At 45.6% G+C, this 27082-nt stretch overlaps 1 protein-coding gene across 1 annotated transcript in view; it reads right to left on the bottom strand.

Moving 5' to 3' along the window:
* Positions 1–17871, bottom strand: part of GFRA4 (GDNF family receptor alpha 4) — a 70075-nt gene extending 52204 nt beyond the window's left edge. Inside the window, exon 1 of the mRNA XM_042872004.1 lies at positions 17357–17871. Within this exon, the coding sequence (XP_042727938.1) occupies positions 17357–17396 (40 nt within the window). The 5' untranslated portion in view covers positions 17397–17871. The remainder of the gene's footprint in view (positions 1–17356) is intronic.
* Positions 17872–27082: the final 9211 nt, after the last annotated feature.

Below are 27082 nucleotides of genomic sequence, written 5' to 3' on the forward strand. Positions count from 1 at the left end.
TTCCTTCCTTCCTTCCTTCCTTCCTTCCTTCCTTCCTTCCTTCCTTCCTTCCTTCCTTCCTTCCTTCCTTTCCTTCCTTTCCTTCCTTTCCTTCCTTTCCTTCCTTTCCTTCCTTTCCTTCCTTCCTTCCTTCCAACCTGCCTAGAAAGCTTTCCTTCAGCATTTCTGTCCCAGAAGCTTTCTGGGTCACTTTCTCAAAGAAACAGCTTCCTGCTATTCCATAAATCATGGAATCACCAAACTGGAGGAGATAATGTCAAGTTTGAAGTGACAGAAGATCTTCTAGGACCCCAATATTGTAATACACTGCAGCCTGCCCTCAGTTGACTGCACAGCTTCTGTGCTGAGGTCTGCTTGGGAAAGTACTCCAGCACAGCTTTGAATGGGCTGGAGAAAAGGTTGAACTGATGAAGATCCCACTCTCTGCATTAGGCTTTGTCAGGATATGCTTCATTGCTGAAAAAAGCAGGAGGGAAGAAAGCATCAGGGAGAAACAACAAAGAGAAAAGCAAAGAAGAAAACTTGGGACTGGGTAGTTTCTGGCCAACGATTGTTTCTAACAAAGTTTGACTCTATTAATTAATTGAGATGTGCCTTGGAGAGCTGGAGCTGCTGCTGATGGAAGTCAGCCAGGAAGAAAAAAATCTCATTTTCTCTGCAAACCTGCTGATTAGACCTGAACACTGAGGTTCACTTCAGCAAGCTGTGGGGGTACAGGTGGCCTTCGGGGCCTGTGACACAGCCATTGGGTAGCAATCGGCTGTCATGAGCTGCCAAGGGTGGAGAAGGACAGGAGATCAAAGTGGGACCAAGCTGAATCATAAGCTTTTGATTCAGCTTCCACATGGAACCAAATGGCACATGTTTTCTCTCTCTGTGAGGGAAGAAAATATACACATTTTTCATCAGAGGATCAGGTCATCGGTGTGCGTTGTTGGAGGGTGTGTGGCTGAAATCACACCACAAGGGGTGTGCATCGTGTGCAGGAGCATTCATCATGTGTAGGGTGTGCAAGGATCTTTTGTTTATAGAACCACAGCATCATAGAATCATAAAATGACCTGGGTTGAAAAGGACCACAGTGATCATCCAGTTCCAACCCCCTGCTATGTGCAGGGTCACCAACCAGCAGACCAGGCTGCCCAGAGCCACATCCAGCCTGGCCTTGAATGCCTGCAGGGATAGGGCATCCACATGATGGTTTGCACTATGGGTTCTTGTAGGACTTGGGTAATGTGCTCGAAAAGGTGGTTTGTGAATCTTTCCAGTCTAAATGCCAATTATGGATCAGTGGGGTGAGGACAAAGCTATCCTTTCCAACTTCGCTTTGTTCCTTGCTTCGACCACAGCATGAAGGAATCAGCAGACAGTTTTTGTGCTCTCGGTCCTTCCATGAACAAGGTTTCCTGTACTTCTTCATGAACAGCCCTCCCATTGCTACCACAAGGAGTGATGGAGGTCCAGAAGCATCCTGCAGCCCTGCTGACTTGACACCAGTAGCACAACATGAGGCTTAAACACAGAAATATTGACCCAAGGAACAAGAATTTCAGTAGACAGAGACACATCTCTGTAAGACTCGATGACTCCTGCTTGCTTTTTCTTGCAATTTTCCCTTCCAGACTCTCTGCACATTTTACACGTGAGCAGAAGGAAACTCATACAGCTGTTTGATTTTCCTATTATTACATACGTAACTCCTACAGGTTGGAAATTAGGGGCTGTTTTTAGACCAGATAGAGTGAAAACGCTGCAGACAGCCCTTCTGACTTCTCCTGTGCCAAGAGGTGCAAAGATGCTCAACAGAGCTGGGTGCTGGATAGCACAGGGCTCAGATGTGCAGGAGGAGTAGGGCCAATGCTGGGATTCCCTCATTTACTCCTTCCACTTCTGATACGATTTCCACACACTCAGAAAGAAACCATCCTACTTTTCTGCAGATTCTTCTGCCGTAAGAGGAAAATAATCGAGACTGAAACTACTTCCACTAATTGTCTCACTATTTTAAATCTGAAATGCTGCCAGGTTGCTGCCTGGGAATTGTTCAGACAGCTCTGGTTGCCCTTCTCTTCTGAAGGCCGGGCTCCTTAGTAGGACTTTTGCATAGCAAGCATTCATCTCGCACCTCAAGAGATGTGGTCTGGTCATACAGCCTAACCTGGCTAGCCCTCAACTCTATCAAACTGTGATTCCCAAGATGTGCTATCTGCTCACTGAAAATTTTGAGGTCGGTAAAGATTATTATATGTTTTTAAATAGTTATGGTTGAAAGCAGATACTTTCTTCTAAAAGACAAGTGACTCTTATTGGCTTCAGAAGAAGGACTTGTTTTTTGCAGAGGAAAGAAGTGAGAGGAAATGTTTTCAAGCAGCTTTGTTAAACCTGAGACAAAGCTAGCTCATAAGCCCCTTTTCTTTCCTCAATTATCAGTGGTCCTACAGTGTTGCCTGAAGCCATTTGACTTTGTCTCCAGAAGATGAGGTTACAACAGCCTCAAAAAAAAGCAATCTGCAGAGAATTCATGGTTCTGGGCTCAAATGAAGCAAATTCATACATATCTGGTTTGCCTCATAGGACTTCATGAACCTACCTCCTCTTAAGACAACACTGAGAAGGTCAGTGCCCTAATGTCATGTAGAAATCTCAATATTTTGCAAGATATTGCCCAAGTTCTCATGGCTAGACCATCTGATAATAATCTCATTTAACATGCAAGTGTCCTCTGAATGCTCTGTGATTAGAAATGGTGCAATTTTGGTTATTTACTCAAATTGGTACCCCTTCATCGTCCCTCCTGGTCCCAACATTTCAGTATTCTGCAACAGTGTTTTCCCTCCTCTTTGATGACTCAATCATTTACTCTTCCAGAAATTCCTTCCTTAAGCACTGAGCTTACATTCTGAAGTGCCTGCTTCAGAACTGTGCTTGCTCATGATGAACATGGAAAGCCAAGTATCTGAGAGTGGTTAATGTCAAAAGTGCTTGCCTTTATGCGTGCTGACCCATGCAAATGGTCTCTGGACGCTCTGGTCATCTAGGTGTGAACACATGGGTTGGTGTATACTCTGCATGAGGGCACACACATACAGGGAAAGCCAACAGCAGACCAGCCAGGAGAAAGGAAGATAAAATCTGTCCTATTGTTTTTTATGAAAAAGCAGGACACCAAACATGGGCCCACCCAAGCAAAGTTTTCTGCTCCATATAGCTGCTGGCTGTTATTGTAAATTGGCCTCAGAGTGCCTTCAATGCACTGAGAAATAGCTGAGAAATGGTTAACTCTGTTGGGAAGCACTGGAAAGAAATGGAAAACATTTTGGGGGGAAACGAAGGTGAACCCCTCAGTTCTGATTGCAGCTTGGGTTGTATCTGTACCACCAAATGAAACTGGCCAGTACCAGACTAGATAACAGCCCTGGCCCTATTGACCATTTAATATCTACCAATGTGTAGCCATTTCATGCCTGTATGTATGTAACTTCAGATGTGAACACGTTTGAATATTACCACAGTCATGGATTCGCATGTATGTGCTCACTGCAAGTCTGCCATCCCAATGGGGAACCCATCTGGTACTAAAAATATTTCAGTGTTTGTGCGTAAATTAAAGTATGACTGCAATAATAGTCAAAAGGGAACCCAAAAGAGAACAGAGAAGATTGATTATGTGCATATTTTAAGTGCTTTGTGTCTGCGAATGTTTATTTGAAAAATAAGAGCACTGACACCACAAATAAAAATAATATAGGGAAATACATCTCTTCTATTATTAAATTATAGATTAAAATAGCAAACGTGGGGGAATATAGAAACATATATCTCTTTGTGGAGGCTTTCTATAACAATCAGCATAAAATAACGTAGCGATACCTGACAGCTTAAATAAAGATAGGAGCCTCAGCTCCTATCTACGCATTTATCTCCTCTGATCCAGACAGGGTAAAGAGGCATAAAAGGCTCACATAATAGCATCTTTTCTGCACACTGCTCCCAAACGATAGGCAGATTTTATACTCGGTTACTCTACATAATGTCAACATTGTTAGAAAACAAAAGCACCATGAAGAATTTTTTTTTCCCCCCCCCCCTTCTCTCTCTTCCACTCTCTTCTTTCATTTCAGATCGTTTACCTTGTGATTTCTGTATAACATGCTATGGGGCAGATGCGTGCCTCCGTGCCTTGAGATCAGACCCTGGGTTTGCAAGGCAGCAGTACATGGGACCACGGCAATGAGCAGTGAGGTTCAGACGGGCGCACACAAATCATGTGCACAGCAGAGGAGAAAGCACCAGCCAATTCACTTAATCCCTGTCCCTTCCTCACTTCAAGCTGTCGCTGTAACTATTGTAGTTGACAGCTATCGACCATTGCATGCCATGCCATTAACCTTTGCCACCCAACACGTCAGATGACGGAGAACGAGGACGCTGTGTGTCACATCTGAGTGGAGCAGCACGTGGGAGGTGCAAGCAGAATCATGGCATGTGCTGAAATGCGTACTGAGGCTGCCAGAACATCACAGAATCATAGAATGTCCCAAGGTGGAAGGGACCCATTAGGATCATCGAGTCCAGCTCTTACAACTACATGTTCCCTCTTGTCATGCTTTGCCCAACAAGGAAACATCTTGGGGGGCTTTTCCTTGTCCTGGAGGGTTTTGCAGCTTGGCATTATCCTCTGAAGATGACAGAATCACAAAAACAGAATCACAGAATGGCCAGGGCTGGAAGGGACCTCAAGGATCATCAAGTTCCAACCCCTCTGCCACATGCACATCCTCCACATTCAATATTAGACCAATACCAGCCCAGGCTGCCCAGGGTCCCAAACAACCTGGCCTTGAACACTTTCAGAGATGGACGGGGCATCCACAGCCTCTCTGAGCAGCTGTTCCAGCACCTCACCGCTCTCTCCGTCAAGAACTTCCCCCTCACATCCAACCTAAATCTCCCCTCCCTCAACTTCAAACCATTTCCCCTTGTCCTGCTGTTATCTACCCTTTCAAAGAGTTGACTCCCCTCCTGTCTGTAGGCTCCCTTTAGGTACTGAAGGTTGCAATGAGGTCACCCCACAGCCTTCTTTTCTCCAGGGTGAACAAGCCCAGCTCCCTCAGCCTGTCTTCATAGGGGAGGTGCTCCAGTCCCCTGATCATCTCTGTGGCTCTCCTCTGGACCCTCTACAACACCTTCCTGTCTTTCTTGTACTGGGGGCTCCAAACCTGGACACAGTACTCCAGATGGGGCCTCACAAGAGCAGAGTAGATGGGGGGGTCTGTCAGTCTATGTTCCTCATTTCCCTGCATCAATACTTGTTACCTTCTGCATCCTGTGTCCTTGGTATGACCAAGGGGTCACCCCGGCAAGTAAATCCATCCTGAAGGAGTTCCTGCAGAGTTCCATCCTAACATCCATCTCTCTGGAAAATGAAGTCCTCCCGAGAACGTGCAGCTGGCACAAAAGAAAGGTACTGGGCATTGAAATTGCCAAGAGAGCTGGTGGATGCCCTGCTCCTGGGGACACTCAGGTCAGGTTGCATGGGGCTCTGAGCACCTGATGGAGCTGTAGGTGTCCCTGTTCACTGAAGGGGAGTGGGACCAGATGGCCTTAAAGGTCCCTGCCAGCTCAAACAGTTCTATAGTCACATCATATTAGCATCCACAGTTATGGTACTACGTCATGGTTAGCTTCCACAGAACCATCCTTCCCCTTTGGCATTTCTCAGCAGCTTTTACCTTCTAGAAGCAGTCCTGGGTCTACACAAAGCTCTCAGTTTGCCTTCCCTCACTGGATTTGTGAACTGCATGAACTACTTTTATGTTAACAGGTGTTGGGCTCTCGCCAATCTCACCCAACACTCACCTCGAACCCTGGAAGTCATTTCTTTGGCAATATGCAGATCTGTGTCATGCATCCTACTGCTTAGCTGGAAATAAAACAAGCAACAGTATAAAAGGAGTCTCTCAGTGTCATATCAACATTGTTTTCCTCCTAAGACCACTACACAACATAGCTTCATACCAGACATTATGAAGAAAACAAACTGTGTCCCATCTGAAACCAGGACACACATGCACCTTTTCTGCCATGAATTTCACTAACTCAGTGGGCAACTCAAGGAGCTCAATTCCTTTTTCCACAGTTGATTTCACATCATTCCATGGGACCTGAACATCTTTGGAGACTGCTATCAAATATCTATATATATATCTACATAATGATACGCATACATATATGTACAAATATGTATAAAACCTAGCTGGGGGGCTCAGAAGTTATTTAAGGTGGACAGGATGATTGATATGTCTACAAGTTACTTACTCAGAAAACCACAGGCTGAAGAACAGCATAATTAACTTGTTTACCTTTAGTTGGACCAACTTGTTGGTTTTTACTAGCCTGAAGGCTTTTCTCTGGGGACACCTATATTTGGCTTGTTGATTTGTTATGAGAAGAAGGAGTTCTTGGCACTTGCGTGGGGAGACAGGAAAGAATCTTGGCAGCAGCTACCTGCATTTTTTGGAAAATGCTTAATTTTGAGTCCTAGAATAACAGAAGGTGACAATAAGAATGATTGTCCAAGCCAGTCTTGGAGCTAGTCCATCAGGGAGCTGCATCCAAACTCCTGCCTTCCCCATCTCCATTTTCAAGGAGGACAGGGCCGGATCTGAGGCACTAAAAGCAAGGTTGCTCTAGCAGAGATGAGCAGCAGCCACCTCATCACTCATTAACAAGATTTGGAGGCTAGCCAAACCTCTTGGTTGTCCCAGATTCACCCACCACTGAGCCACCATCACACAACTATGAAGACCTTTGGTCAAGCAGCACCATTTTTCCACGATACCTTCAATATGAGTGTAGGATACGGGGGGTGGAGGGAAAAAGGTGGTGAAGGAACTTTGGCCAACCTTCTCTTTCATTCAAATGAGAGGGACCTTGACCTGTCTTTGTCTAGGAGGTTACACAGTCTCCTTGTTTAGCTCACGGATGCACCTATGATGTAGAGATCCAACACACAGATGTAGCCTTTAATCCTTATGGCCAGAAACTCCAAATGTCCTGAAAAACAGTTGCATCAAGCTTCATGTGTGGCCCAAACTACAGCCCTTCAATTTCTTTTTCCAGTACAAATGAGAAAGAAAAATAGCTTAGGCATTCTGCTCAGCTTAAAACTTTTTTCTTCCTCTGCTTCACACTGTTGCTCTCTCCCCTCATCCCCTGTCTTAAAGTAGTGTGACTAATCCTCTCCCTCCCCTTGCTCTGTTACCTTGAAGGTATTTATAGAGTGTGATCATGTTCTCTCCTGTGTCTTTCTTCCCTTTTCAACTCTAGATAATTCAAGAATCCTCAGACTTCTCTCATGTGCCTTATCTTTCATGAGGTCATGCTAACTGCAAGCCAAGGAAAACTTTGGTGATGGAGAGGACACTTCAGAGTTGATAGAGCTATGGAGCTTCTAATGTGTGCATGCACAGCCCCGGCCCCTTGCCAGCACTGTGTGGTCTTGCATGCACCTGCTTGCTTTAGAAATGGGGATTTATCTGTTCCCAATCAAATTAGGCAGCACTATCATTTATTTTGTATTATCTCATGTCATTGACAGTGTTCTGCCTTCTGAGCTGGAAACAGCAGAAAGGAAGATGAATGTGTGGGGCTGAGATTAAGCTTGAAGCACATTTGCTCAACAGCAACTGCAGGATGGGGCTGAGAGACGACTAGTGTCTGGGAGGGAAAGGATGGTCTAAGATAGGTAATTAAACAACTCGAGATGCTGGTCCAGAACTGCCTCATCCATGCTATTAAAATCCCTTCCCCTTCAAAACAGAGCATCCACATGCAAACCACCTGCTGCTAATGGGCCTTGGCTCATGCTGGATCCTGACCCGTGCCCAGGAGATGGCTAGTTGGCCCTGGCCAAAACCATTTCAGGGAACATTTGGCAGTTTAATGGGCTTGAAAACCAAAGTTCAACATCCCCAAAGGCTCCTGGGCACCGTGTGGTTTACAGGTGCTTTCTGGGGAAAGGAATCATAGAATCACAGAATCATAGAATGGTTTGAGTGACTCTTTGGCTGCTCACCCCATCACCAGTTCATCTCTTGAGGAACATCAGCCTTGGTGGTTTAGGAGGGGTACGTATGAGCTTAGGACATCTAACATTCAAGGAAAAGGATTAAAACTGCCATCTTGTTTCTCCTTGTAATTCCTGGAGTTGATATAGATCTGCAGAGAGGATAAATGCTCCTCTGGACCCAGCAGCCCCTCTCTGTTGACTAAAGAGGCTCCAGGTGAATAGCAGGTAGGATGAAACCCATACCTGCTTTCTGCTGGAACCATCCATGTCTGGAAGTGAGCAGGTGACAGATGAGAAACAGGGTCCATTTGTCTCCATGTCCAGTGCCTCTCCAGAAGGAGCAATGTAACAGGAAGCTGTTTTTTTTTTTAAATAAAAGCAGGTAAAACAGAACAAACATACCCAATACGTTGTTTTACTCCTTGATTTTCTTCAGATGGAATTACCCTCAATAAGTATTTAATTTTCTGTTCTCTGTCTTTTATGGCAGTTCCTGCTATTCCTGATTTGTCAGTGTTGTTTGGAAGCCAAATTGTACCAAAATCCCAGGTTTTTTTGCTGTTTTCCAGCCTACTCTACTATCAGAGCCTTTTAGTTTTTGCACCCCAGAGCTGCTCTCTTGTCTCCATGGCACATCACTGAATTCATCTCCTTCTCTTTAGTCATGCACATCTCTAAACCCAACTCACAGTAGGACCACTGATCCCCATGTAGGGGATGCAGGCAGATTTTCAGAGCACATTAGCCAGCAGCTGCACAAGTGCCAAAATAAGAGCTCAGTCGACTGTGTGAGCAGCAGGTGCTGCTGAAAGTCACATTCATTCTGATACAACGGTGAGTAATTTCAGTCCCACTTTGTAGGTAGCCATTCTGCACAACATCCCAGGGCAAACACCACTCTCACCTGCTCCTGCCTCGTGGTAATTTGTCTACCCCCAAAATATCCCTCATTTTAGACTGAGTTGCAGTGAGTTTGCATTGTTTCCCAAATGTTGAGAGACACTCAGAAGTAGATGTCATAATTCCTGAGTGTAGGACAGCATTTGCCTTGCAGATTAGGAACTTATGCAGAAGTCCACTGAATTTCTCTTCGTTATTTGCTAGAGCGTTTTTGGTTTGCCTTGGTTCTGTGTTGTTGTTTTCTTTGTTTCTTTGTTGGTGATGGTGATTTTTGCTATAGTCCTACCAATTATGATCAATAATTAATTGGTAATGCAATTATATATAAGGAACCCAACTAGAAACCCAGACCCCCTTGAGTCAGGTACTTAATTACCAACAGTCATTCCAGCAGACATTAAGGATTGCCCTGCCTGGGTCTGCAGGAGGAAGAGTGAAGCAATATCAGCAGAGGGAGATAAATTTCCTCAAATCACTCCCACGAGGGTGATCACTTGGAACTGCTTTATGCCATGTGTGTGCCTCCGCACACCATGCAGATGGATGGGTCCTCCAGCTCTCAGTTCTCATGCACTTCCCCACCTCCCCAGCATGACTCGTGTCACCATTCACAGAGGGGGGAGTCCAACTCTCACGGCTTTCTCAGTTCCAGAATTGCTTTCAGACCCTTACAAACTTACACTTCCTTCTTCTCAGCTCCTGGGTCCCCTATTAAGGTTCATCTCCAACTCCTTTCCAGCCTTTTCTCCTCTCCTTCCATCTCCAGACCAGAACCATAGAATCATAAAGTCATTCAGGCAGGAAAAACTTCTAAGATCATCAAGTCCAACCCCAACCCCCCCCCACCATGTCTCTATGTGACACATTTCAATGGTTCTGGAACACCTGCATGGATTGTGATCCCACCACTCCCTGGGCATCCAGTACCAGTGACTGACCACTCTTTGGGAGAAGAAATGTTTCCTAATATCCAACCTGACCCTCCCTTGACACAATTTCAGGTCATTACCTCTTGTCCTAGATCAGCTCTGGTCCATCTCTTCTGCTTTTTATTGCACCTTCTAGTCCATGGGGAGAAGTCTTAAGTTTCAAGGTTAATGCAATTCTTTATCTTTTCCCCTAGAGAACCCCAAAGACAGGCTGGGTCTATGAGAAGGCAGCTCAACTGGGTCTCAGGTCATTTCCATTCCTGTTTCCCTTCAGTTACTAGGGAACTATCACAGAAATGGCACAAACTTGAACCTGGGAAAAACAAGAAGCTCTCTGGGCAGCACAAGTTATGGGAATAAGATTTGTTAATGCCTACAAACCCCAACAAGCCTCAAAGTGATCCTACCATTTTCTAAAGGAGAACCTGCTCCGCTTTCTTCCTTTAAGTGATCAGATGTTGGCTCAAAGCAAAGCATATATTCCTAATATACAGCTCAATTTCCTCCCTGCAAGGAGAATAACTCTTCCCCATTACATTTAGGGTATCTGTAGGCTGTGACCTTAATGACTCCTGAGCACTTTTTCCCATACTGAAAGGAAAGCAAAGGCAGTCCAGCCTCGTTGGGTTATGCTCTGTTATAAAAGGAAGAAACAAAACAAGCCAAAGGGAGAAGAAAAAAGAGAAAAAAAAAAAAAAGAAAAAAAAAGAAAGAAAAAAAAGATCTACCATGGAATTGCTATAACTCATGTGTCAAATCCAGGGCATAAATCAACCAACCCTTGAGAGGAGGAGTGTAATTCCTCACCGTGCAGAGGAAACACTTAGGCAAACTCAGCCTTGTCTGAGGTTTTACACAAACAGGTCAAATGGCTTTGATTCATTCCAAGCCCTGTCTAATAACTCAGCATCCTGGTTTGCTCCCCTCTCCATTAGGAGATGGCAAACACATCGTCCTAACCTGCAGCCTTTATTACAGAAGAGTCAATGTGCCTGGATTTATGTTGCCTTGTGACACCTTTTTAAGGTGCCTTGTGCTGTACACACCGAACATCAAAAGAAAACACAGAGAGCAAGAAAAGAAAAAACATGCAGTGCTACAGCAGACTTCTGCCACCTATTTCCAGATTGCAGGTAATGGAGTGAGCTGTATAATATCTGAAAGATTGCTGTGAAGGCTGTCGTGGGGAGATGCATTTTTCTTTGCTCGCATGGAAGTTAAAGCCTCAGAAGAAATACTCAGCCTGTTATTAAGAACTTTTTATCCAAAGTCACAGAAAGAAGTAGCTCCAAGTAGCTATGAGTTTCCCCCTGGCTTCCCAAGGTGTTGGACTCAATGATCCTTATGGATCCCTTCCAACTTGGGATATTCTATTATTCCATGCCTTGCTCCCCAAGCAGGTCTGAGCTTTTTGGCTGGGAGGAGGGGCAGGTGGGCTGCAAGTCAAGGAAATATGCCTACAACCAGCATCCAGGGTGCTGGTCTGGAGCTCCTGGACACCACTTACAGGTGATGCTGGTGACCAATGGACAGAAAGAAAAAACAAATTGCAAACACAGTGAATCAGTTGCCATCGAAGGGTCCAGTATGAGCAGGAGGAAAAAAGAAGACAAAGCATTCAATAAAGGTTGCCACAGTAAAATAAGATGAGTTGAGAAACTCAAAACCCTTTAAGATTGATTTGATTGCTTATGTAAAACTCTCACGGACAGGACCACATGAACCCTGAATGAGTGGTGGCCCAGACACCAGATTTGCTCCAAAAAACTCACAGCTGTCATCCAAGTACAGGCTCTTTCCCATGAGGCTGTAGCTGCCCTATGTTTCCTTTGCTGTGTTTAATCAAGGATGATGGGATTTCCCAGGTGGCTGCTGCAGAAGCATCAGCCAGCCTTCTTTGATGCAAAACTTGAAGCAAAGGCTGATGACTTCGCAAAGATTGTGCTCTCTCTGTGCCCTGGACTTCCTCCAGAACCTGCCCTGAGCATTTGCTATGCCCAGCTCAGCTCTGAGTCCCACGAGACCTCAAATCACACAGCCCTGGACTCCCAAACACATTCCTCTTGCAGACAAGCACTTCCCACAGACACCTCCGCTCCTCATGGGATTTACAGCCATTAGCAGCTGAACTCCTCCAAGGGAGAAGAGACCTGGAACACATGCTCACAGGGCAGCCTGCAAAGCAGCCTCAAGAATGAACCTAGACGAGGGGATAGAGTGCACCCTCAATATGTTTTCTCAGATAGAAGTTTCAGTGTTGAGACTTGACTTAAGTGATGCCCTTTTGCTCTTTGCACAAGAAGCAGAGGTGGTGAAAAATAAAAACAAAGCTGAATGGTTTCTCTGGTCGTAACTCCCAGACCTTTAGCATCTGGACTCAGTTAAAGCCCCATAGCCAAAACGTACTGCCATCCCACTGGGGACCAAGAATAGATGGCAGGACCCAGCCATGCGTGAAAGATGAGCAACTTGATCCTACTTTTGGAAGAAGCACCAGAAAATCATTCCTTTCTCCTCGATAAACAGGAACCCATGAACTTAAAACCAACTGCCTGTACTTGCATGTCAAAATGACCCATGCAACTGTCAGCAGTCGCATAGGGAGCACTGCTAATTGCCCTGTCAAAGCACTCAGCGAGGGCAGGTATCAGAGACAGGTTTTACCAGTTGGGTTCAATAAATCAGAACAACAGCACAACTGTTTTGACTGCATCTTTCATGCAAACAGCTTCCCAGATGGCTTCGGACAGAAAGAGCAACATGTGCAGCAAGGAGCTGCCTGCGGAGCGAGAGCAGGGATTCGCATGAAAGGAGGTGAAAAGAAATAAGTGACAAGGCAGTCCTGAGCTGGGAAATAAAGATCTAGTCCGATGGGATATAGGAAAACACTTTTTCCCCATGAGGACAGTCAGGCAGTCGAGCAGCAGCCCAGAGAGGTTTCTGTGGTCTGCATCTACAGGTATCTAAATCCCAGTTACCCCAACAGCTCCAGTCAGATGGACAAGGAAAGGCTTGAGATGACTGGGCTCTGACTACATCCTATGTCTTGCATAGATGCCAATCCCAGCAGCAGGGAAATATGTGGCACTGCTGAGCCCCTGAAGCAGATCTTCAGCTGTGGGATACATTCAAGGCCAAGCTTTATGGTTTCCAGAGCAGCCTATCTAGTGGTTGGTAACCCTGCCCAGGGAAGGGGGGTTGGAACTAGATGATCTTTGAGGTCCCTGCCAACCCAAGCCACTCTATGATTCTATGACAGCTTCCTACCTGCATAGCTCACCTAAGATGCTTGGAAATATTAATGAGGACACCAACATTTCTGAACATCTGTCAAAACCTTTACAGCTCAAAGGATGCCAGCTGTGGCATTACTTGTTATTAGACCAAAATCCTGGAGGAGCCACAGGTGATTTGAATACAGTGTGACCTTAAAAGATGCTTACTCTTTCTGCACACTCATTTCTATTCCCTGTGGCAGTCCCAGGATCTCCTTACCCAGGAGAAATGGTGTTTCCACCTTCTGCAGAGCCATCCTGCTCTCCATACAGCAGTACTGAGTCCAAGGCCAACATCACCTTGACCACCACAACTCCTCCTGGACACACATGGACGCTTGTGAACACACTGGGACACAATCACCCACAGTGACATCATAGATGTGTTTCCTCCTGGTCCATCTCCAGGACCCAATGCCCACCTGTGGTTCCACTTCCCATCCACCTCTTCAATATTATCCTCCTAGCCTTGACTTTCAAATACGATTACAACAGGAGCCCAATCCCAGCACACCTCTATTTAAGCCTTTAAGGCTGTGATAGCCACAAGAGTTGCATGCTGTCCATACAGAGTGATGGGCATGGCTTCCCAGCTCCCTCACTCACCAACACACAGCTCCCAGCATCAGCCCAGCCAGGCTTGAAGTCAGAAGTTATTACCAGAGGGGATTTTGACAGATGTATTTGGAAAAAAACTGGAACAGGACTGAACTGAAGATTGACAAGGACAAGCTTTCTTTTTATTTCTTTCAAGGAAATGTGCCTTGAAATGCATATTTGTGGCACCGAGGGACATGATTTAGTGGTCATGGTGGTGATGGGTTGGGGTTGGACTTGGTGATCTTAGAGATCTTTTCCAACCTTGATCATTTTATGATTCTGTACCCTTCTAATTTTTATTTTTTAGCAGAACTCCCTTAGAATTTGTTCTCTTCCACCTTTGGGCTGAGAAAAAAGGGGTCCATTTTCTTTAAAAAAAAAAAACAACAAAAGGAAAATGAAGCCCACTGAATGGAAAAAAAAACACGGATGTCTTGGTTGCGTTTTTTCATTGAAACGTGACTGGCTTCACCCACAATTAAAGTCATGCTTAAAAATGACCAAATGCAAAGTTATGAAAGTGACAAAACTCAAGCAGAAATGATGAAGAGAATTTCAGGCACAATAGGGACCTTCTGTGAAAACTATCAGGAGAGCAGAGAAGGCATTGCTTTCTCCCAAAACAAGATAAAGCACTGCTCACAGTAACTCACACTACTTATTAGACTTAACTAGTACTAATTTTGACCCTGAAGTAATTATTTTTTTAGGGCCCAAAGCTCTGCAAAACAAATAAATGTGTTCTGGGTGTGGCAATCTCCTTGCAGAGGAATTTGCACCATGGAGAGAGAAGTTTTGTTTCTTCCCCGTGCCAATAAACAGGCATAAATATCACATTCTTGTTGATGCAAATAATGCACTGCTCCTGTCAGAGCTGACAAAGGCACTAATTTAGGGACTGTTTCCCTCTCTTGTGCACACAGATGCATTTCTGTTGAGATTTTTGCTCTCCCCATGGGATGTGTGCTCTCAAAACGGGTGAAAATCCTTTTTGTTTGATCACATCTGTGAAGAGGCTGTGGTTAACATATGCCAGGAATGATGCTAACTACCCTGAGCCATAAAACTCCCCAGGTAAACTTAGCTGTTGTCAGAGGAAGACGTCCCAGATGCCATTTGGGATCCCACCCTCCATCCCAGTGATCCACTACTGCATAAGGAATGGGCAGTGTTTTGGGAGCTGGTCAGAGGTACTGTCTGACATCTTCATAAAATTAATGACATTCTTTGTATTTAATGCTTTCAGGAGGGTGGGTTTTATCATAGAATATATATCTATACACAGTAGAATGGTTTGGGTTGGAAAGGATCTTACAGATCATTGAGTTCCAACCCCCCTACCAAAGGTAGGGTTGCCAACCACTAGATTCACCCTTCATAAAACCTTCCACAGTTACCTGAATATATCTGACCAGTATTCTGCGTGTGGGATTTCCAACCATTGCCACAGATACAAGCAAGTATTAGGGGACACTGAGTCAGCAGTGAATGCCCACAAACCATGGCCCTGTCCCCAGTGATGTGATCTTACATTCTCCTTGCTGCTGGTACTGATATCCTTGTAGCTGCTGGTGAGACAGATCAGGGAGCTGATCTAGATGAAAAGTAGCTGAGAAAGTAAAAATCTCTTCAACTCTATTATTATTTCTTTTCTTTTGTCTGGTTTCCCCTGCGTGCTTGTGCCAATGGGGAGCTGGGTACGAAGTGACAGCAGGAGATCTCTATCTTTGATGGAGATTCTGCCTGGTCCCACTCCAGAGAACCTAACTGCTTCCAGCCCTGCCTCCTCCACCCTGCATCATCCCAAAACAGGGGGGGGACACACAAAAAGGGAGGTATTCCCACTGCAGCCCTCACGGTTTGCAGGATATTGAAAGCTGGATAGTGCTGTGCTTATAGCTGCAAAGGCTCCACCACCAGCCCAGAACCTCAGCAGTCCCCATCCCCATCACAGATATCTCCACATCTGAACAAGCAGTTATTGTCCATCCATAACACAAACATCCAGGAAACATCTATAGAGCAGATGGAGGGCTTGGGATGGCATCTGCTGAGATGGCACTGAGCCTGCAAGAGTCCAATGCTAGTCCACAGGTGGAAAGGTCCTTCTGGAGTCCCTGAGATCAGAAGATGAATACTATCTGATGGTTTTGCTCTGGTCTGGATGTGAGATGATGGGTGTATCCTTAAATCCTGCCCACTAATCCCAATTGCATTGCTGACAATGGAGAGCTGGCCATTTGCAGAAGCTCTTTTCTCTAACTCGGCTTTCTCTAGAGAAAATCAATCAGCCCACCAGCCAGTCAATCAGGCACTCCATCAGTTACCCACTCAATCTGAACCACATAGAAAAGGGGTCATGCAGAGACCTGACCTCCCACCCAGATGCTCCACGAGCCTCACAGGAGAGATCTCCACCTCTGTGGCAGCCTGAGACCTTCCTCATCTCAGCTCCAGTCCCTGCAATCAGGAGCTGAACTAATCTGGACACCCCAAACCCACGGAGTGAACCACTCCAGGGCTGGAGACAGCTGCTCTTGGGAGTCGAAACCTCCCACTGCCTGGTGGGACTTGCATGAGTTGCTGCTGGTGACATCTAGTGACAGGGAAAGCGAGCACGAGGAGTCACCTGGAGCTCTGACAAAGCCATCTTCATTGAGCAAAAAAAAAAAAAAAAACAAAACCAAAAACCTACTGTGGTTTTCACCCAGGACGTGGGATGAGAACGGGGATGCTCAAGGTACATACAGGTCGACCAGGATATCCCAACCACTTCCAGTCCTTCTTCCCAACAGCCACTGGAAGAGGACCAGCACATCCCACCCCCTGCCTCTCTGCAGCCTTTCCTGCTTTATTCGAACCCACGTTTTGGGGTTTGCCATCTCAACGAAGCACGGAGCAAGGAGGAAACACACCCTATGAGGAGCTGTCGAGGTTGTAGCCAAAGCAGTGCGGTTCCCAGCTGTGGCTGCCTGCTGCCGGACACATGGAAACTGCTCAGGGGACTCGGGGACCCATGAGCATGGCACACGGGAGAGATATGGGTTATAAGTGGGATGCTCCAAGCACGGATGCAGCGGACTGCATCGCAGCAGATACAGCAGCATCCCACGGGGGACAGCATCTCCCAGCCGTTTTATAGCTCGCATAGGAGTAAAGGGAAGCAGCTGCCCGTGCAAAATGCCCTGAGGGCACCCAGTTTTGGGAAGGACCAGCGGGAAGCCCCGCTGCACAGCTCCACACGTTGCGGGGCTGAGGCTCACGCATTGCCATCACCCTCCAGCACCGAACCCCGACATTTTCCGTCTCCTCCACCACCCGGCGCCGTACTAAATCCTCACCCACCCAACACCTCCCTCTAAGCTCCTCTTCCCCAGCGAGAAGTGCGTTCATTCTCTTCTCTAATTAGCCAATTCCCGCGGCAAACAGAACTATCCGGAGTGACAGTAGCAAAGATCCAGCGCTTGGCTTCAGAGCGAGCACAACAGAAAGCGGGCTGATGCTCCCGGGGTACTGGGAGGAGAGAGATCACCCATACCCGGAGGCGGACAAGTAAACCCCGGCAGAAAGTTGTTACTCACCCAGGAGGATCAGCGTGCAGAAGTAGAGGATGCCCCTCATCCTAACCGCTCGGCACTGCTCGGTTCACACCGACTCGGCACGGCTCGGACCGAGCGGCCCGGCACGGCTCGGCACGGCTCGGCACGGCGACGCCGGAGGATGCGCGGAGGTTGAGCAGGGCGGGAGGAGTCCCCGCCGCCCCGGTCCGGCCTTCCTGGGGTGAGGACTCACGGTTCAGCCCCGCTCCGGCCCCGGGTGTTGCCCGGGCAGCGGGGGGTCCCGCCGGCCGCGCTCCGCCGCATCCCTCCGAGGCAACTGCAAGGAGATGCTCTTCCCTTTTTTTTTCTTTTTTTTTTTCTCTCTCTCTCTCTCCGTATCTATCTACAATTCTTCCCGTATTTATTTTATTCTCTTCTGTAATTATTAGTATTTTTCCCTTTTTTTTTCCCCTCCCTTTTCAGCAATAAACTTCGGATCGCCCCGACTCCGTACCCAGAGAGCCGGGGCAGCCCTTCGCCGCCTTCCCCGCTCTCCCTCCGCCGCCGCCCCCGCCTCTACCGCGGCCCCGGCCCCGTGGGGAGGGGCTTGGCGGCCCGGCCCCGCTCCTTCCCGCCTCCTTGGCCCCTGCTCTGTGATCCCAGGGGGTTTTTCCCCCAGCCTGGTGGATCTGTGTCTCAGAAAAACCCCTCGGCATCCCAAGGTTTTTAATTCCTTCAGCCCTAGGTGTGCTTTCTCCCCTCCTTGCTGCCCTTTTTGGGGATCCCGGCGTCCCCGAGCCCCCATCTTAGCACCAACACCAGCTTTTTCCATTTGTGACCTGCATTCTGGTCTTGGCTGCTTGACGCTGGAGCCCTGAACTCTCCGGCCAAACCCTACACCCTCCTTCAAGCAATCCCCTAGAATAAGATCCTCTAAACCTCCTCCCCAAACCCTCTCTGTAAATTCAGATTATGTTCTCCCACCTCCATAAATCTATAAACCCCCTCCCAAATCCCCGTGCTGCTCTGAGCCCATACAGCCCCACCAAAATGTCCCTCACCACCTTTCCCTTATGCTTCTCCCATGCCCTCAGCCTCTCCCACCTGTAATCCCCATGTCCCAGCATAAGACTCTCCTATAGGAAGCCAAGCAGCAGAGCCTGGCTCCTCGAGCCACCTCTTAATCATTATGATGACGAGTGAGCATCATTTTCCTCTACCTCCATTTCATGCATGGAGTAGCTGAGACACAGAACATAAAGTGATGTCTTCAGGTTCGCTCAGTCATTAACTGACCATCAGAGTAAGAAGACTCAGTACCCTTTAAAATACAGCTACCCCTGTTCTTCCTCCAGCCCTAAAGCTTCAAAAGTCCTTTCCTTTCTTTCCTTTCCCTTCCTCTTTCCTTTGCCCTTTCCTTTCCCCATTTCTTCCCTTTCTTTTCCTTCACTTCTCCCTTTCCACTCCTCTCCTGCTCCCTTCTTCCCTCCCTCATTCTTTCCTTCGTTTCCTCTCCCTCTTCCCAACACAGAGGATCCTCTGAGGATGGAGAGAAGCACCACTCACTTTTTCCTCCCTGAAAGCACAGGAATTTGCTTTTGAACACTTGCAGCACGAGATTTTCTCAAGTGCTGGATCAGATATTTTGGCTAAACAGATGTTTAAAAGCTCTTGGATTATTATTTATTATTTTTTGCTGGAGCTGTTCAGGGTTCTTAACTTGACGTCCTCGTGGCATCACCTCATTAATCCTCCAGCAAACCCTCCTGGAAAAGCAGAGGAACGGCACTACTTGATTTTTTTTTTTTTTTTTTTTGTGAGAAAAAGAGAAGGGAAATAATTCATAAAGCCACATCTGTAGGACTTAGGCACAGAGCATAAGCAGACTGAGAAAATACATTTTCTCTATTTTATTTCCCCTGGCAGATCAAAAAGAAAGGGGTGCTCCCTGACCCTCCTCTCCTCTGAAAGTATCTACCGTGTTCCAGTCTCGAGATGCTCAATTAGTGAGCTTTTAGTTCTCTGTCAGAATGGGAAAGCTGTAAATAAATGAATGTCTTTAATAACTGTATTTCACATCTAAAACGAGCTTTTTCCGAGTTACTCAGTGGGGAAAAATAAAGTGTTAATAAAGCCTCATTTGGAGGGAAAAAGCATTACTCTTGAGCTGTTCTGTTGTTGTGTTGTTTGTTGTTTTTGTTTTTTTTTACTTCTTTAAAGAGAGTATGATTATGCTTAAGCAGATTTCAAAATGGAATTGCAATGAGATGCAATTGAAACGTCTAACTGGGAGACTTGGGAAATAATTGCATTTTTCTGCTTATTATTATTCCTAATTATTTTGCAGATTCTTTTTTATCATGCTATTCTTGACATAGCTATTTGACCAATGAAATAAATGTCACTGGAACATATGTTATCCTTTGTGTTATGATGACAAATAAAAGAGTATTTTCCTTTTAATGTGTCTGCCCTTTCCTCAAGAATGAGGTCCTATGTTGGAGGTTGGACTAGAAGGATGATCATGGAATCATAGATTGGCCTGGGTTGAAAAGGACCACAGTGATCATCCAGTTCCAACCCCCTGCTATGTGCAGGGTCACCAACCAGCAGACCAGGCTGCCCAGAGCCACATCCAGCCTGGCCTTGAATGCCTCCAGGGATGGGGCATCCATGATTTCAATGTTTTTTTTTTCCAACCTTAATGATCCTGTGGTTCTACCTGATGCTGCTGGACCAAAGAAGGTGACCCGAGCCCTATAAGCCCACTCATTAATGAAGGGATCTCACCAGTGCTGAGAGCATGGATGTGAAGACACCGCATCTCGTCCCCTTGCTATGCTTGAGGTCAAATCAGGGAAGGAACATCAACATCTTTGTAGAATCAGAGAACCACTGAAGTTGAAAAGACCACTAAGATCTTCAAGTTTAACCATCAACCCATCCCCACTAACCATGTCCCTCAGGGCCGCATCTCTGTGCCAATACCTCCTCCGTTTGCACAGCTGGAGACAGAGTAGGAGCTTGAAGATCATTTCCAACCCAAGCCTTTCTATGAGTCTAATCAAGGATCATAATCCTTGCTGTTCCCTCTCAGGCTATGAACCAACTCCCACCTCTCCTGCCTGAACAAATGGGAAGCTTCCAAGGAATCAGTGCTATGAAAGCAACATTTCTTCCTAAGTTTGCAGGAAAAAAAGAAAAAAAAAAATAGTAAGGTTTTTGGGAAAAGGGGAAAGTCCAAACATAGGCAACCACTACCATTCAACCCAATACAGAGGCATTTCCTGCCTTTTCTGTGATTACTGCATGTGGGGGAGACTCAAACACTGGAAAAACCACCCAGAAGAGACATGCCACAAATACTATGAAGAGAGAGGGATCATTGTTCCTTGCTGCCTTATTTATCAGATCTGGGCTTCCTCTTAATCTCTGGGTGGATGCTGAGATGAGCAGTTAATTAAAACACTCCTTCCATGCACAAACACACGCACTGCACACCCCTCCTAAAATTACCTGCTACCTTTCCTTACGAAGGAATCAAGGTATTGATCAGTCAGGTCTAAATAATGCCATTGTTGCTCGTGTTAGATCTATCCCAAAGAGCCTCTCCCCAGAGCTCCGGATGAGAGGTTTAGCAATGCCAATGAAAGAAAGAATTGTTTGGGTAGTCCATGGAGAAATTGCTGGGCAGGGAAAGCACACAAAATATGCTGATTAACAGAAATGCACTTATAAAAGCAAAACTGGTTACACTGGAAACTGGAACACCATTTTTTTTCTATCTTCCTGGAGTAAGATCACTGTGGAAGCCACTTCTGTGCTCTGCACATCTCCTTGATCATAGATCATCCAAAAAGTAGCCATAAAAACAAGGCAATGGAACTGCTATTGTCTCTTTTTATGAATGGAGAAATGAAAACAGACATATTAAACAAGCCATGCAATTCAAATAAATGTGAAAATAGCCAGGATCACCACAGGACATGCATACATGCATGCATGCATCTTTCTATCCCCCTTCCTCCCATCTATCAAACCACCTTTCCCCTATCCTTCCATCCACCCATCTTTGTTTAGAATAAGAAGAAAACTGTCTAGAAATGTGAATCAGGGAATATGAGAAACTGAAGAAGATGAACTAGGCAGCAGCTCTACATAACCCCCAAGCACTACCTTGGCCTACAGAACCAGGAATGAAGAGATTACTTCCTGCCTCAAACATCCCTAGACCTCACTGCTTGGGAGCTTTTGGAAAGAGGTGAAATTTTGACACAGATTGGCCCATCTCCAAACAAAAAGCACCACACTTTCAGGTCAGCTCTACAAAATCCCTTGATCTGGCTTCAAATTGGCTTGCTGATGAGCTGACTTTATTGGTATCAGCTGATACCCCTCCGTGCATTCATACAGCTGTAGGATTCTTAAGTGATTATCAATCACAGAGACAAGAGAAACCAGCCAGAGCCACGGAGAAGCAGCAGATTTCAGCGATGTAGATAGCATGCTTGTCAGTGGGATTCTGAAGCTGTTAAACCCTTCCTGAATAACATCTCTCAAAAACCATTTCTACCTGCAGTTGGGGGTAAGGTTGTTCTCATACATTTCATCTATGCCATACAATCCAAGATGTGGATCATAATGGGATCATAGAATGGCTTAGATTGGAAGGGACCTCAAGGATCATCAAGTTCCAACCCCTCTCCTGCGTGCACAGCCACCAACCTCCACATTTAATACCAGACCAGGCTGCTCACGACCCCAAACAACCTGACCTTGAACATCTCTAGGGACGGGGCATCCACAGCCTCTCTGGGCAGCTGTTCCAGCACCTCACCACTCTCTCTGTCAAGAACTTCCCCCTCACATCCAACCTAAGTCTTCCCTCCCTCAACTTCAAACCATTTCTCCTTGTCCTGCTGTTATCTGCCCTTTCAAAGAGTTGACTCCCCTCCTGTTTGTGGGCTCCCTTCAGGTACTGGAAGGCTGCAATGAGGTCACCCCACAGCCTATGGAAAAGCTTCTGTAGATGGAATGACCTCAGCCTGGCTGCCATCAGAAACAGATTAAATTTTTCCTGATCTGGCCAAGCTGCTCTCATATTCATCCTTGTTTGCTATGCTAGGGCAGTATCTGTGTTCCCTCTTTAATCAGGTATTGTCTCTGCAGGGCAGGAGGTGGGTCTTGGCTATCAGGGTTTTATGAGCGTGTAAGGGCAGTGAATTTTAAATCTGCTTTTTTTTTCAGTTTTGAAAGTGTTCGAGTGTTCTTCCACCTCCTTTCTATTCTTTGAATGAGTTAATTTGGGGTTCTCTGACTGCTGACCCTCTGGGAGAGTCACACACATCTGTTAAAATGATCTGAGAGGACAGTAGGAAACTTATTTGCTACCATTTAAGAACTAGAAATAATAACAACAGCAATAACAATTTCTCAGAAGGACACTTCAGGAGCGTTTATCTAAAGACTCCAGAGTGTCTAAGCACCTGTAGGGTGTTTAAACTCATTGCAAGCAAGTGCTGCTTTACAGGGAACTGCAAGGGCTTTGGGAATCCTTGTGCATTTTGCAAAACCTGCTGAGAATCTGGACCTGAGCTCCTGTGTTGAGATCCTGAAAAGCCTGAACTCTCAGATGAATCAGCTGGAGGACCACACTGACTTGCAGAATTACATCATTAATAAACAGAGCAAATCTCCTCATGGTATGCTCCTTTCCCATGACCACTAGAGTGCAACCAGCCCTTGGGTGAGATGCGTCTGGATTAATCTGCCACACTTTGCAATTATCTTCAAGTGAACCAAAGGAAAAGGGCATCTGAACGTTATGAAGAGTGATAGGAACCCCAGTCCTCCTGTGTTCCTCATATAGAGTCATTACGTTTAGAAAAGACCTTTCAGGTCATCAAGTCCAACCGTAATATATTCAGTCGTGGGATACTTTGAAATGAAAACCCAGAAGAATCCAGGCAGGGAATATACAGTGAAATGAGAGATGATGATTATGGTTGATCTCCATATATGTGTTTTGTCATAATGTAGGTAAAATGTATTGGGGGAAAAAAGAAAGTATTTTATCTTTATTCAGTTAAGAAGAATAGGATGGTAAAAGCCAAGCATGTCATGGAAATGTATGGGAATTTAGAAATGAGAACTACAGAGAATCTCTAATCCAAAAAGTGCTCAAATCAGAACAACTCTTCATCAACACATCTACAAGATGATCTACCTGATCATACAGGATGAGAGATAATGACCATTAGTTGTGCCAGGGGAGGTTAAGGTTGGATGTTACAAATCATTTCTTCTCCAAAAGAGCAGTCAGGCACTGGCACAGCTGCCCAGAGAATGGTGGAGTCACCATCCCTTGATGTGTTCCACAACACCTGGAGATGTATCACAGAGGAATGTGGGCAATGGGCATGGTGGGGTGGGTTGATCTTGGTGACCTTAGAGGTCTTTTCCAACCTTAATGATTCTATGATACGAGGGCCATCATGCACAACTTTGGATCTAGAAGTAAGGAGTCAACACTATTGAGTCAAGGTGCAGCTTCTGGGCTGGGGAGCAGAAAACAGGGTTTGTATCTGAAAGAGAGAGGAAATCTAAAATACGATAGAGCTGCTTGTTTCTGCTCAGAGCTTCACTGCACTTTGCTACAACTTAGAGGCACTAAAGACATGGGGAACAACTAAGAGATCCTAGCATGTGAACCTGATATTTTCTTGGATAAAAAAAAAAGTTTAGTATGAAAAGTAGGCATGTGAATAATCTCCTTTTTGGGAAGACAGAGAAATGAGAAATTGATGAGGTGCCATGGAGTAACCTTGTTAGTTCCTTAGGATAAGATAGAGTTTGATGAGGGAACTGTGAGACAAGGAAGAATGTGGCTAATGGGAAGTGATATTGAACAGTGCTGGAAGGGGAGCACATCTGTTAGTGGAGTTTCTCTTGGGTCTTTCTTATTATTGATTTGTTTAAGGTTTGCAATAACGATTTTGGCCCCCAAGGTAGAAATGAAGTGCTAATGAAGTCAGTTGGTTGAAAAAAAGCTGAGAGACATCAGTGGGGAGGAACTGAATAGCACGGAGAAGACCCCATTGATGAGCAAAAACACAACAAAAGAGTACGAAATGGGAAGTCATGAATATGAAAGCAAGGGTTCCCATAAATGGGGCACTTGTTCTCAGCCATTTCTTTGTTGGAAATCATTCCCAGCTTGAGCCTTGGCAGTTAAAAACCATAATGGACACTGATACACACAGACCAAGGGGCTCCATTTCTGGGTACTTGGCTAAATCCCACCATTCAGACCAGGTGAAACCACAGCACAAGAGTTGACTTCACTAACGTAGGAGAAAGTATCTCAAAAGCAAACATCCTGCTGCCGGGAGCTTCGCATCAATCCAACCAGCACCTGCCTTACAAAGTATGGGGGAGGAGTGAATGTATTTGGGGGGGGAAAAAAAGATCCCTGGATTAGGTGAACCCAACCAAGTGCTGTCCATGCCAGGATGTGACACAGCGTCTGGTCCAGCTTCCGACTCCCGAGATGGAGCCACTTCTAAATCCACTTAAGACGTGCAAACAGCCCTGTCAATAATAGCAGTTCACGGAGCTGTGTGCTGAACTGTGGCTTTCTCTGGGCTGCAGTAGCCTTGGTAACTCTCGGGGAAAAAATAACCTAATTTTCTCTTTCATCCATAAGCCGAACCCTTTAATTTGCTTTCAAGTGAATTAAACATAAGCCTCCATTTTTCTAATTCCTTTGTCCTAATTTAAAAATAGTGACATTTATCAAAGGAGTTTTCGAGATTTCCAGTTTTGTAGCTCATTGTTTTAGTGTTGTTTTTTTTTTTTTAAATAAACCGGAGATTGACATTTTTATTGCTGAAATGCATCCTTCCCTCCTCATTTCCTTAATAACACGGTGATATTGTTTTCATTTCTGAAGCTTTTTTTTTTTTTCTAATAGCAAGGAGAGAAACCTGTGTCCTACTGCATAATCAAGGTGACCATGTTTTATAATTTAGCTGTGCTCACTGACTTGTGTAACACAAGAGGATCTTTGAAGGCAAACACCCTCAGCTGGTTCATCATTAAAGCTAGCATACACTATGGAAAAAACATGATTCTGTGAAAAATGTTATATGCCAGCAAGTTCTTAGAATCATAGAGTCAGTAAGGTTGGAGAGGAGATCATCTAATCCAACCATCCACCATTGCCCACTGACCATGACCCTCAGTGCCACATCTTTATGGTTCTTGACCACTTCCAGGGTTGGTGACTCCACCACCTCCCTGGGCAGCCTGTTCACTTGCTCATAGAATTGTAGAATCATAGAATCATAGAATCACCAAGGTTGGAAAAGACCTACAAGATCACCCAGTCCAACTGTTCACCTATTCCCAATAGCTCCCACTAAACCATGTCCCTCAACACAACATCCAGTCTTTCCTTAAACACCCCCAGGGTCGGTGACTCCACCACCTCCCTGGGCATCCATTCCAGTGCCTGACCACCCTTTCTGAAAAGTAATACTTCCTCATGTCCAGCCTGAATCTCCCCTGCTGTAGCTTGAAGCCATTCCCTCTGCTCCTATCACTAATGACACGAGAGAAGAGGCCGACCCCCAGCTCACTACAACCTCCCTTCAGGAAGTTATAGAGAGCAATAAGGTCTCCCCTGAGCCTCCTCTTCTCCAGGCTGAACATTCCCAGCTCCTTCAGCCTCTCCTCATATGGCCTGTGTTCCAGACCCCTCACCAGCTTTGTTGTCCTCCTTTGAGCACGTTCCAGGGCCTCAATGTCTTTCTTGCAGTGAGGGGAAATTCTTCTACAAATAATGGCTGCCTGAACAACTTTTACGCTACAGAGTGGATTTGGTGCACTTGATCCAGCTGCCTGGCTTTTCCAAGAAAGGAATTTATCTCATTCAGCGTTTGCACAATATTGTGTACATTTTGAGGCCCTCCTCTCACGGTTGGCATGAGCACAAACACAGCAGAAAGCATGGCCTGGGGCAAAGAATCTTATTCTTTGTGGCCGAGATCTCTCTTGGAAATTTTGTGCATTTATTTTTCAAATTATTTTTCCTTTCAATAAACCATAGGGCTGATTAAATGACCTCAAAGCTAATGGTAAGCCCTTGGAATCCAAAACCAATGTTGGACTTCATTCCACTGCCGGGCTGTTTTTGAGTGGTCCATGACATATCTCCATTTTCCTTCTGAATTTTGGGTTGTATTTTATTTTTGGACATTGATAGCAATTTCACTACAAATGAAGTTATCTAAGAGTATCTCAGAGTTATCTAAAAGCTATTTTCCATCAATGCCAATGAGTGCTCTCTTGGGTCATGGTGTCTGGGGGAAGCGATGGAAAGTTCTTAGCCTTAGACAACCCAGCATATCTCATGAGATTCTTGCTGAGATCTGGGAGCATCTGCCATGAGTTCTTCCCATTATGATGCACTGTTTTGGCTGACACAACCCCATCCCCATGCAGACACTGCAGCTTCCCTGTGGTGTCCAGTGTTGTGCACTGTGCGTTCTAGTTTGGACAGAATGATAAATGGAGTTGGTCCACTATGTGCTGATACGAATTACTTTCAGAGGGTGAGTTAAGATTGGTAATAAAGAGATCTGCCTGGAGCCAAGATCTCACACTATGACACTAAGTGGAGGAACAAGCTTGAGAACACTGAGCTTTCAATGGACTTCTGCCCCTCATTCCCTGACAGACAGTTTCCTTTTTGGAAATCACTCTTTT

Source organism: Lagopus leucura, unplaced genomic scaffold (assembly GCF_019238085.1).
Source record: "Lagopus leucura isolate 7727_CA_CO unplaced genomic scaffold, USGS_WTPT01 Super-Scaffold_100004, whole genome shotgun sequence".
NCBI classification, from domain to species: domain Eukaryota; kingdom Metazoa; phylum Chordata; class Aves; order Galliformes; family Phasianidae; genus Lagopus; species Lagopus leucura.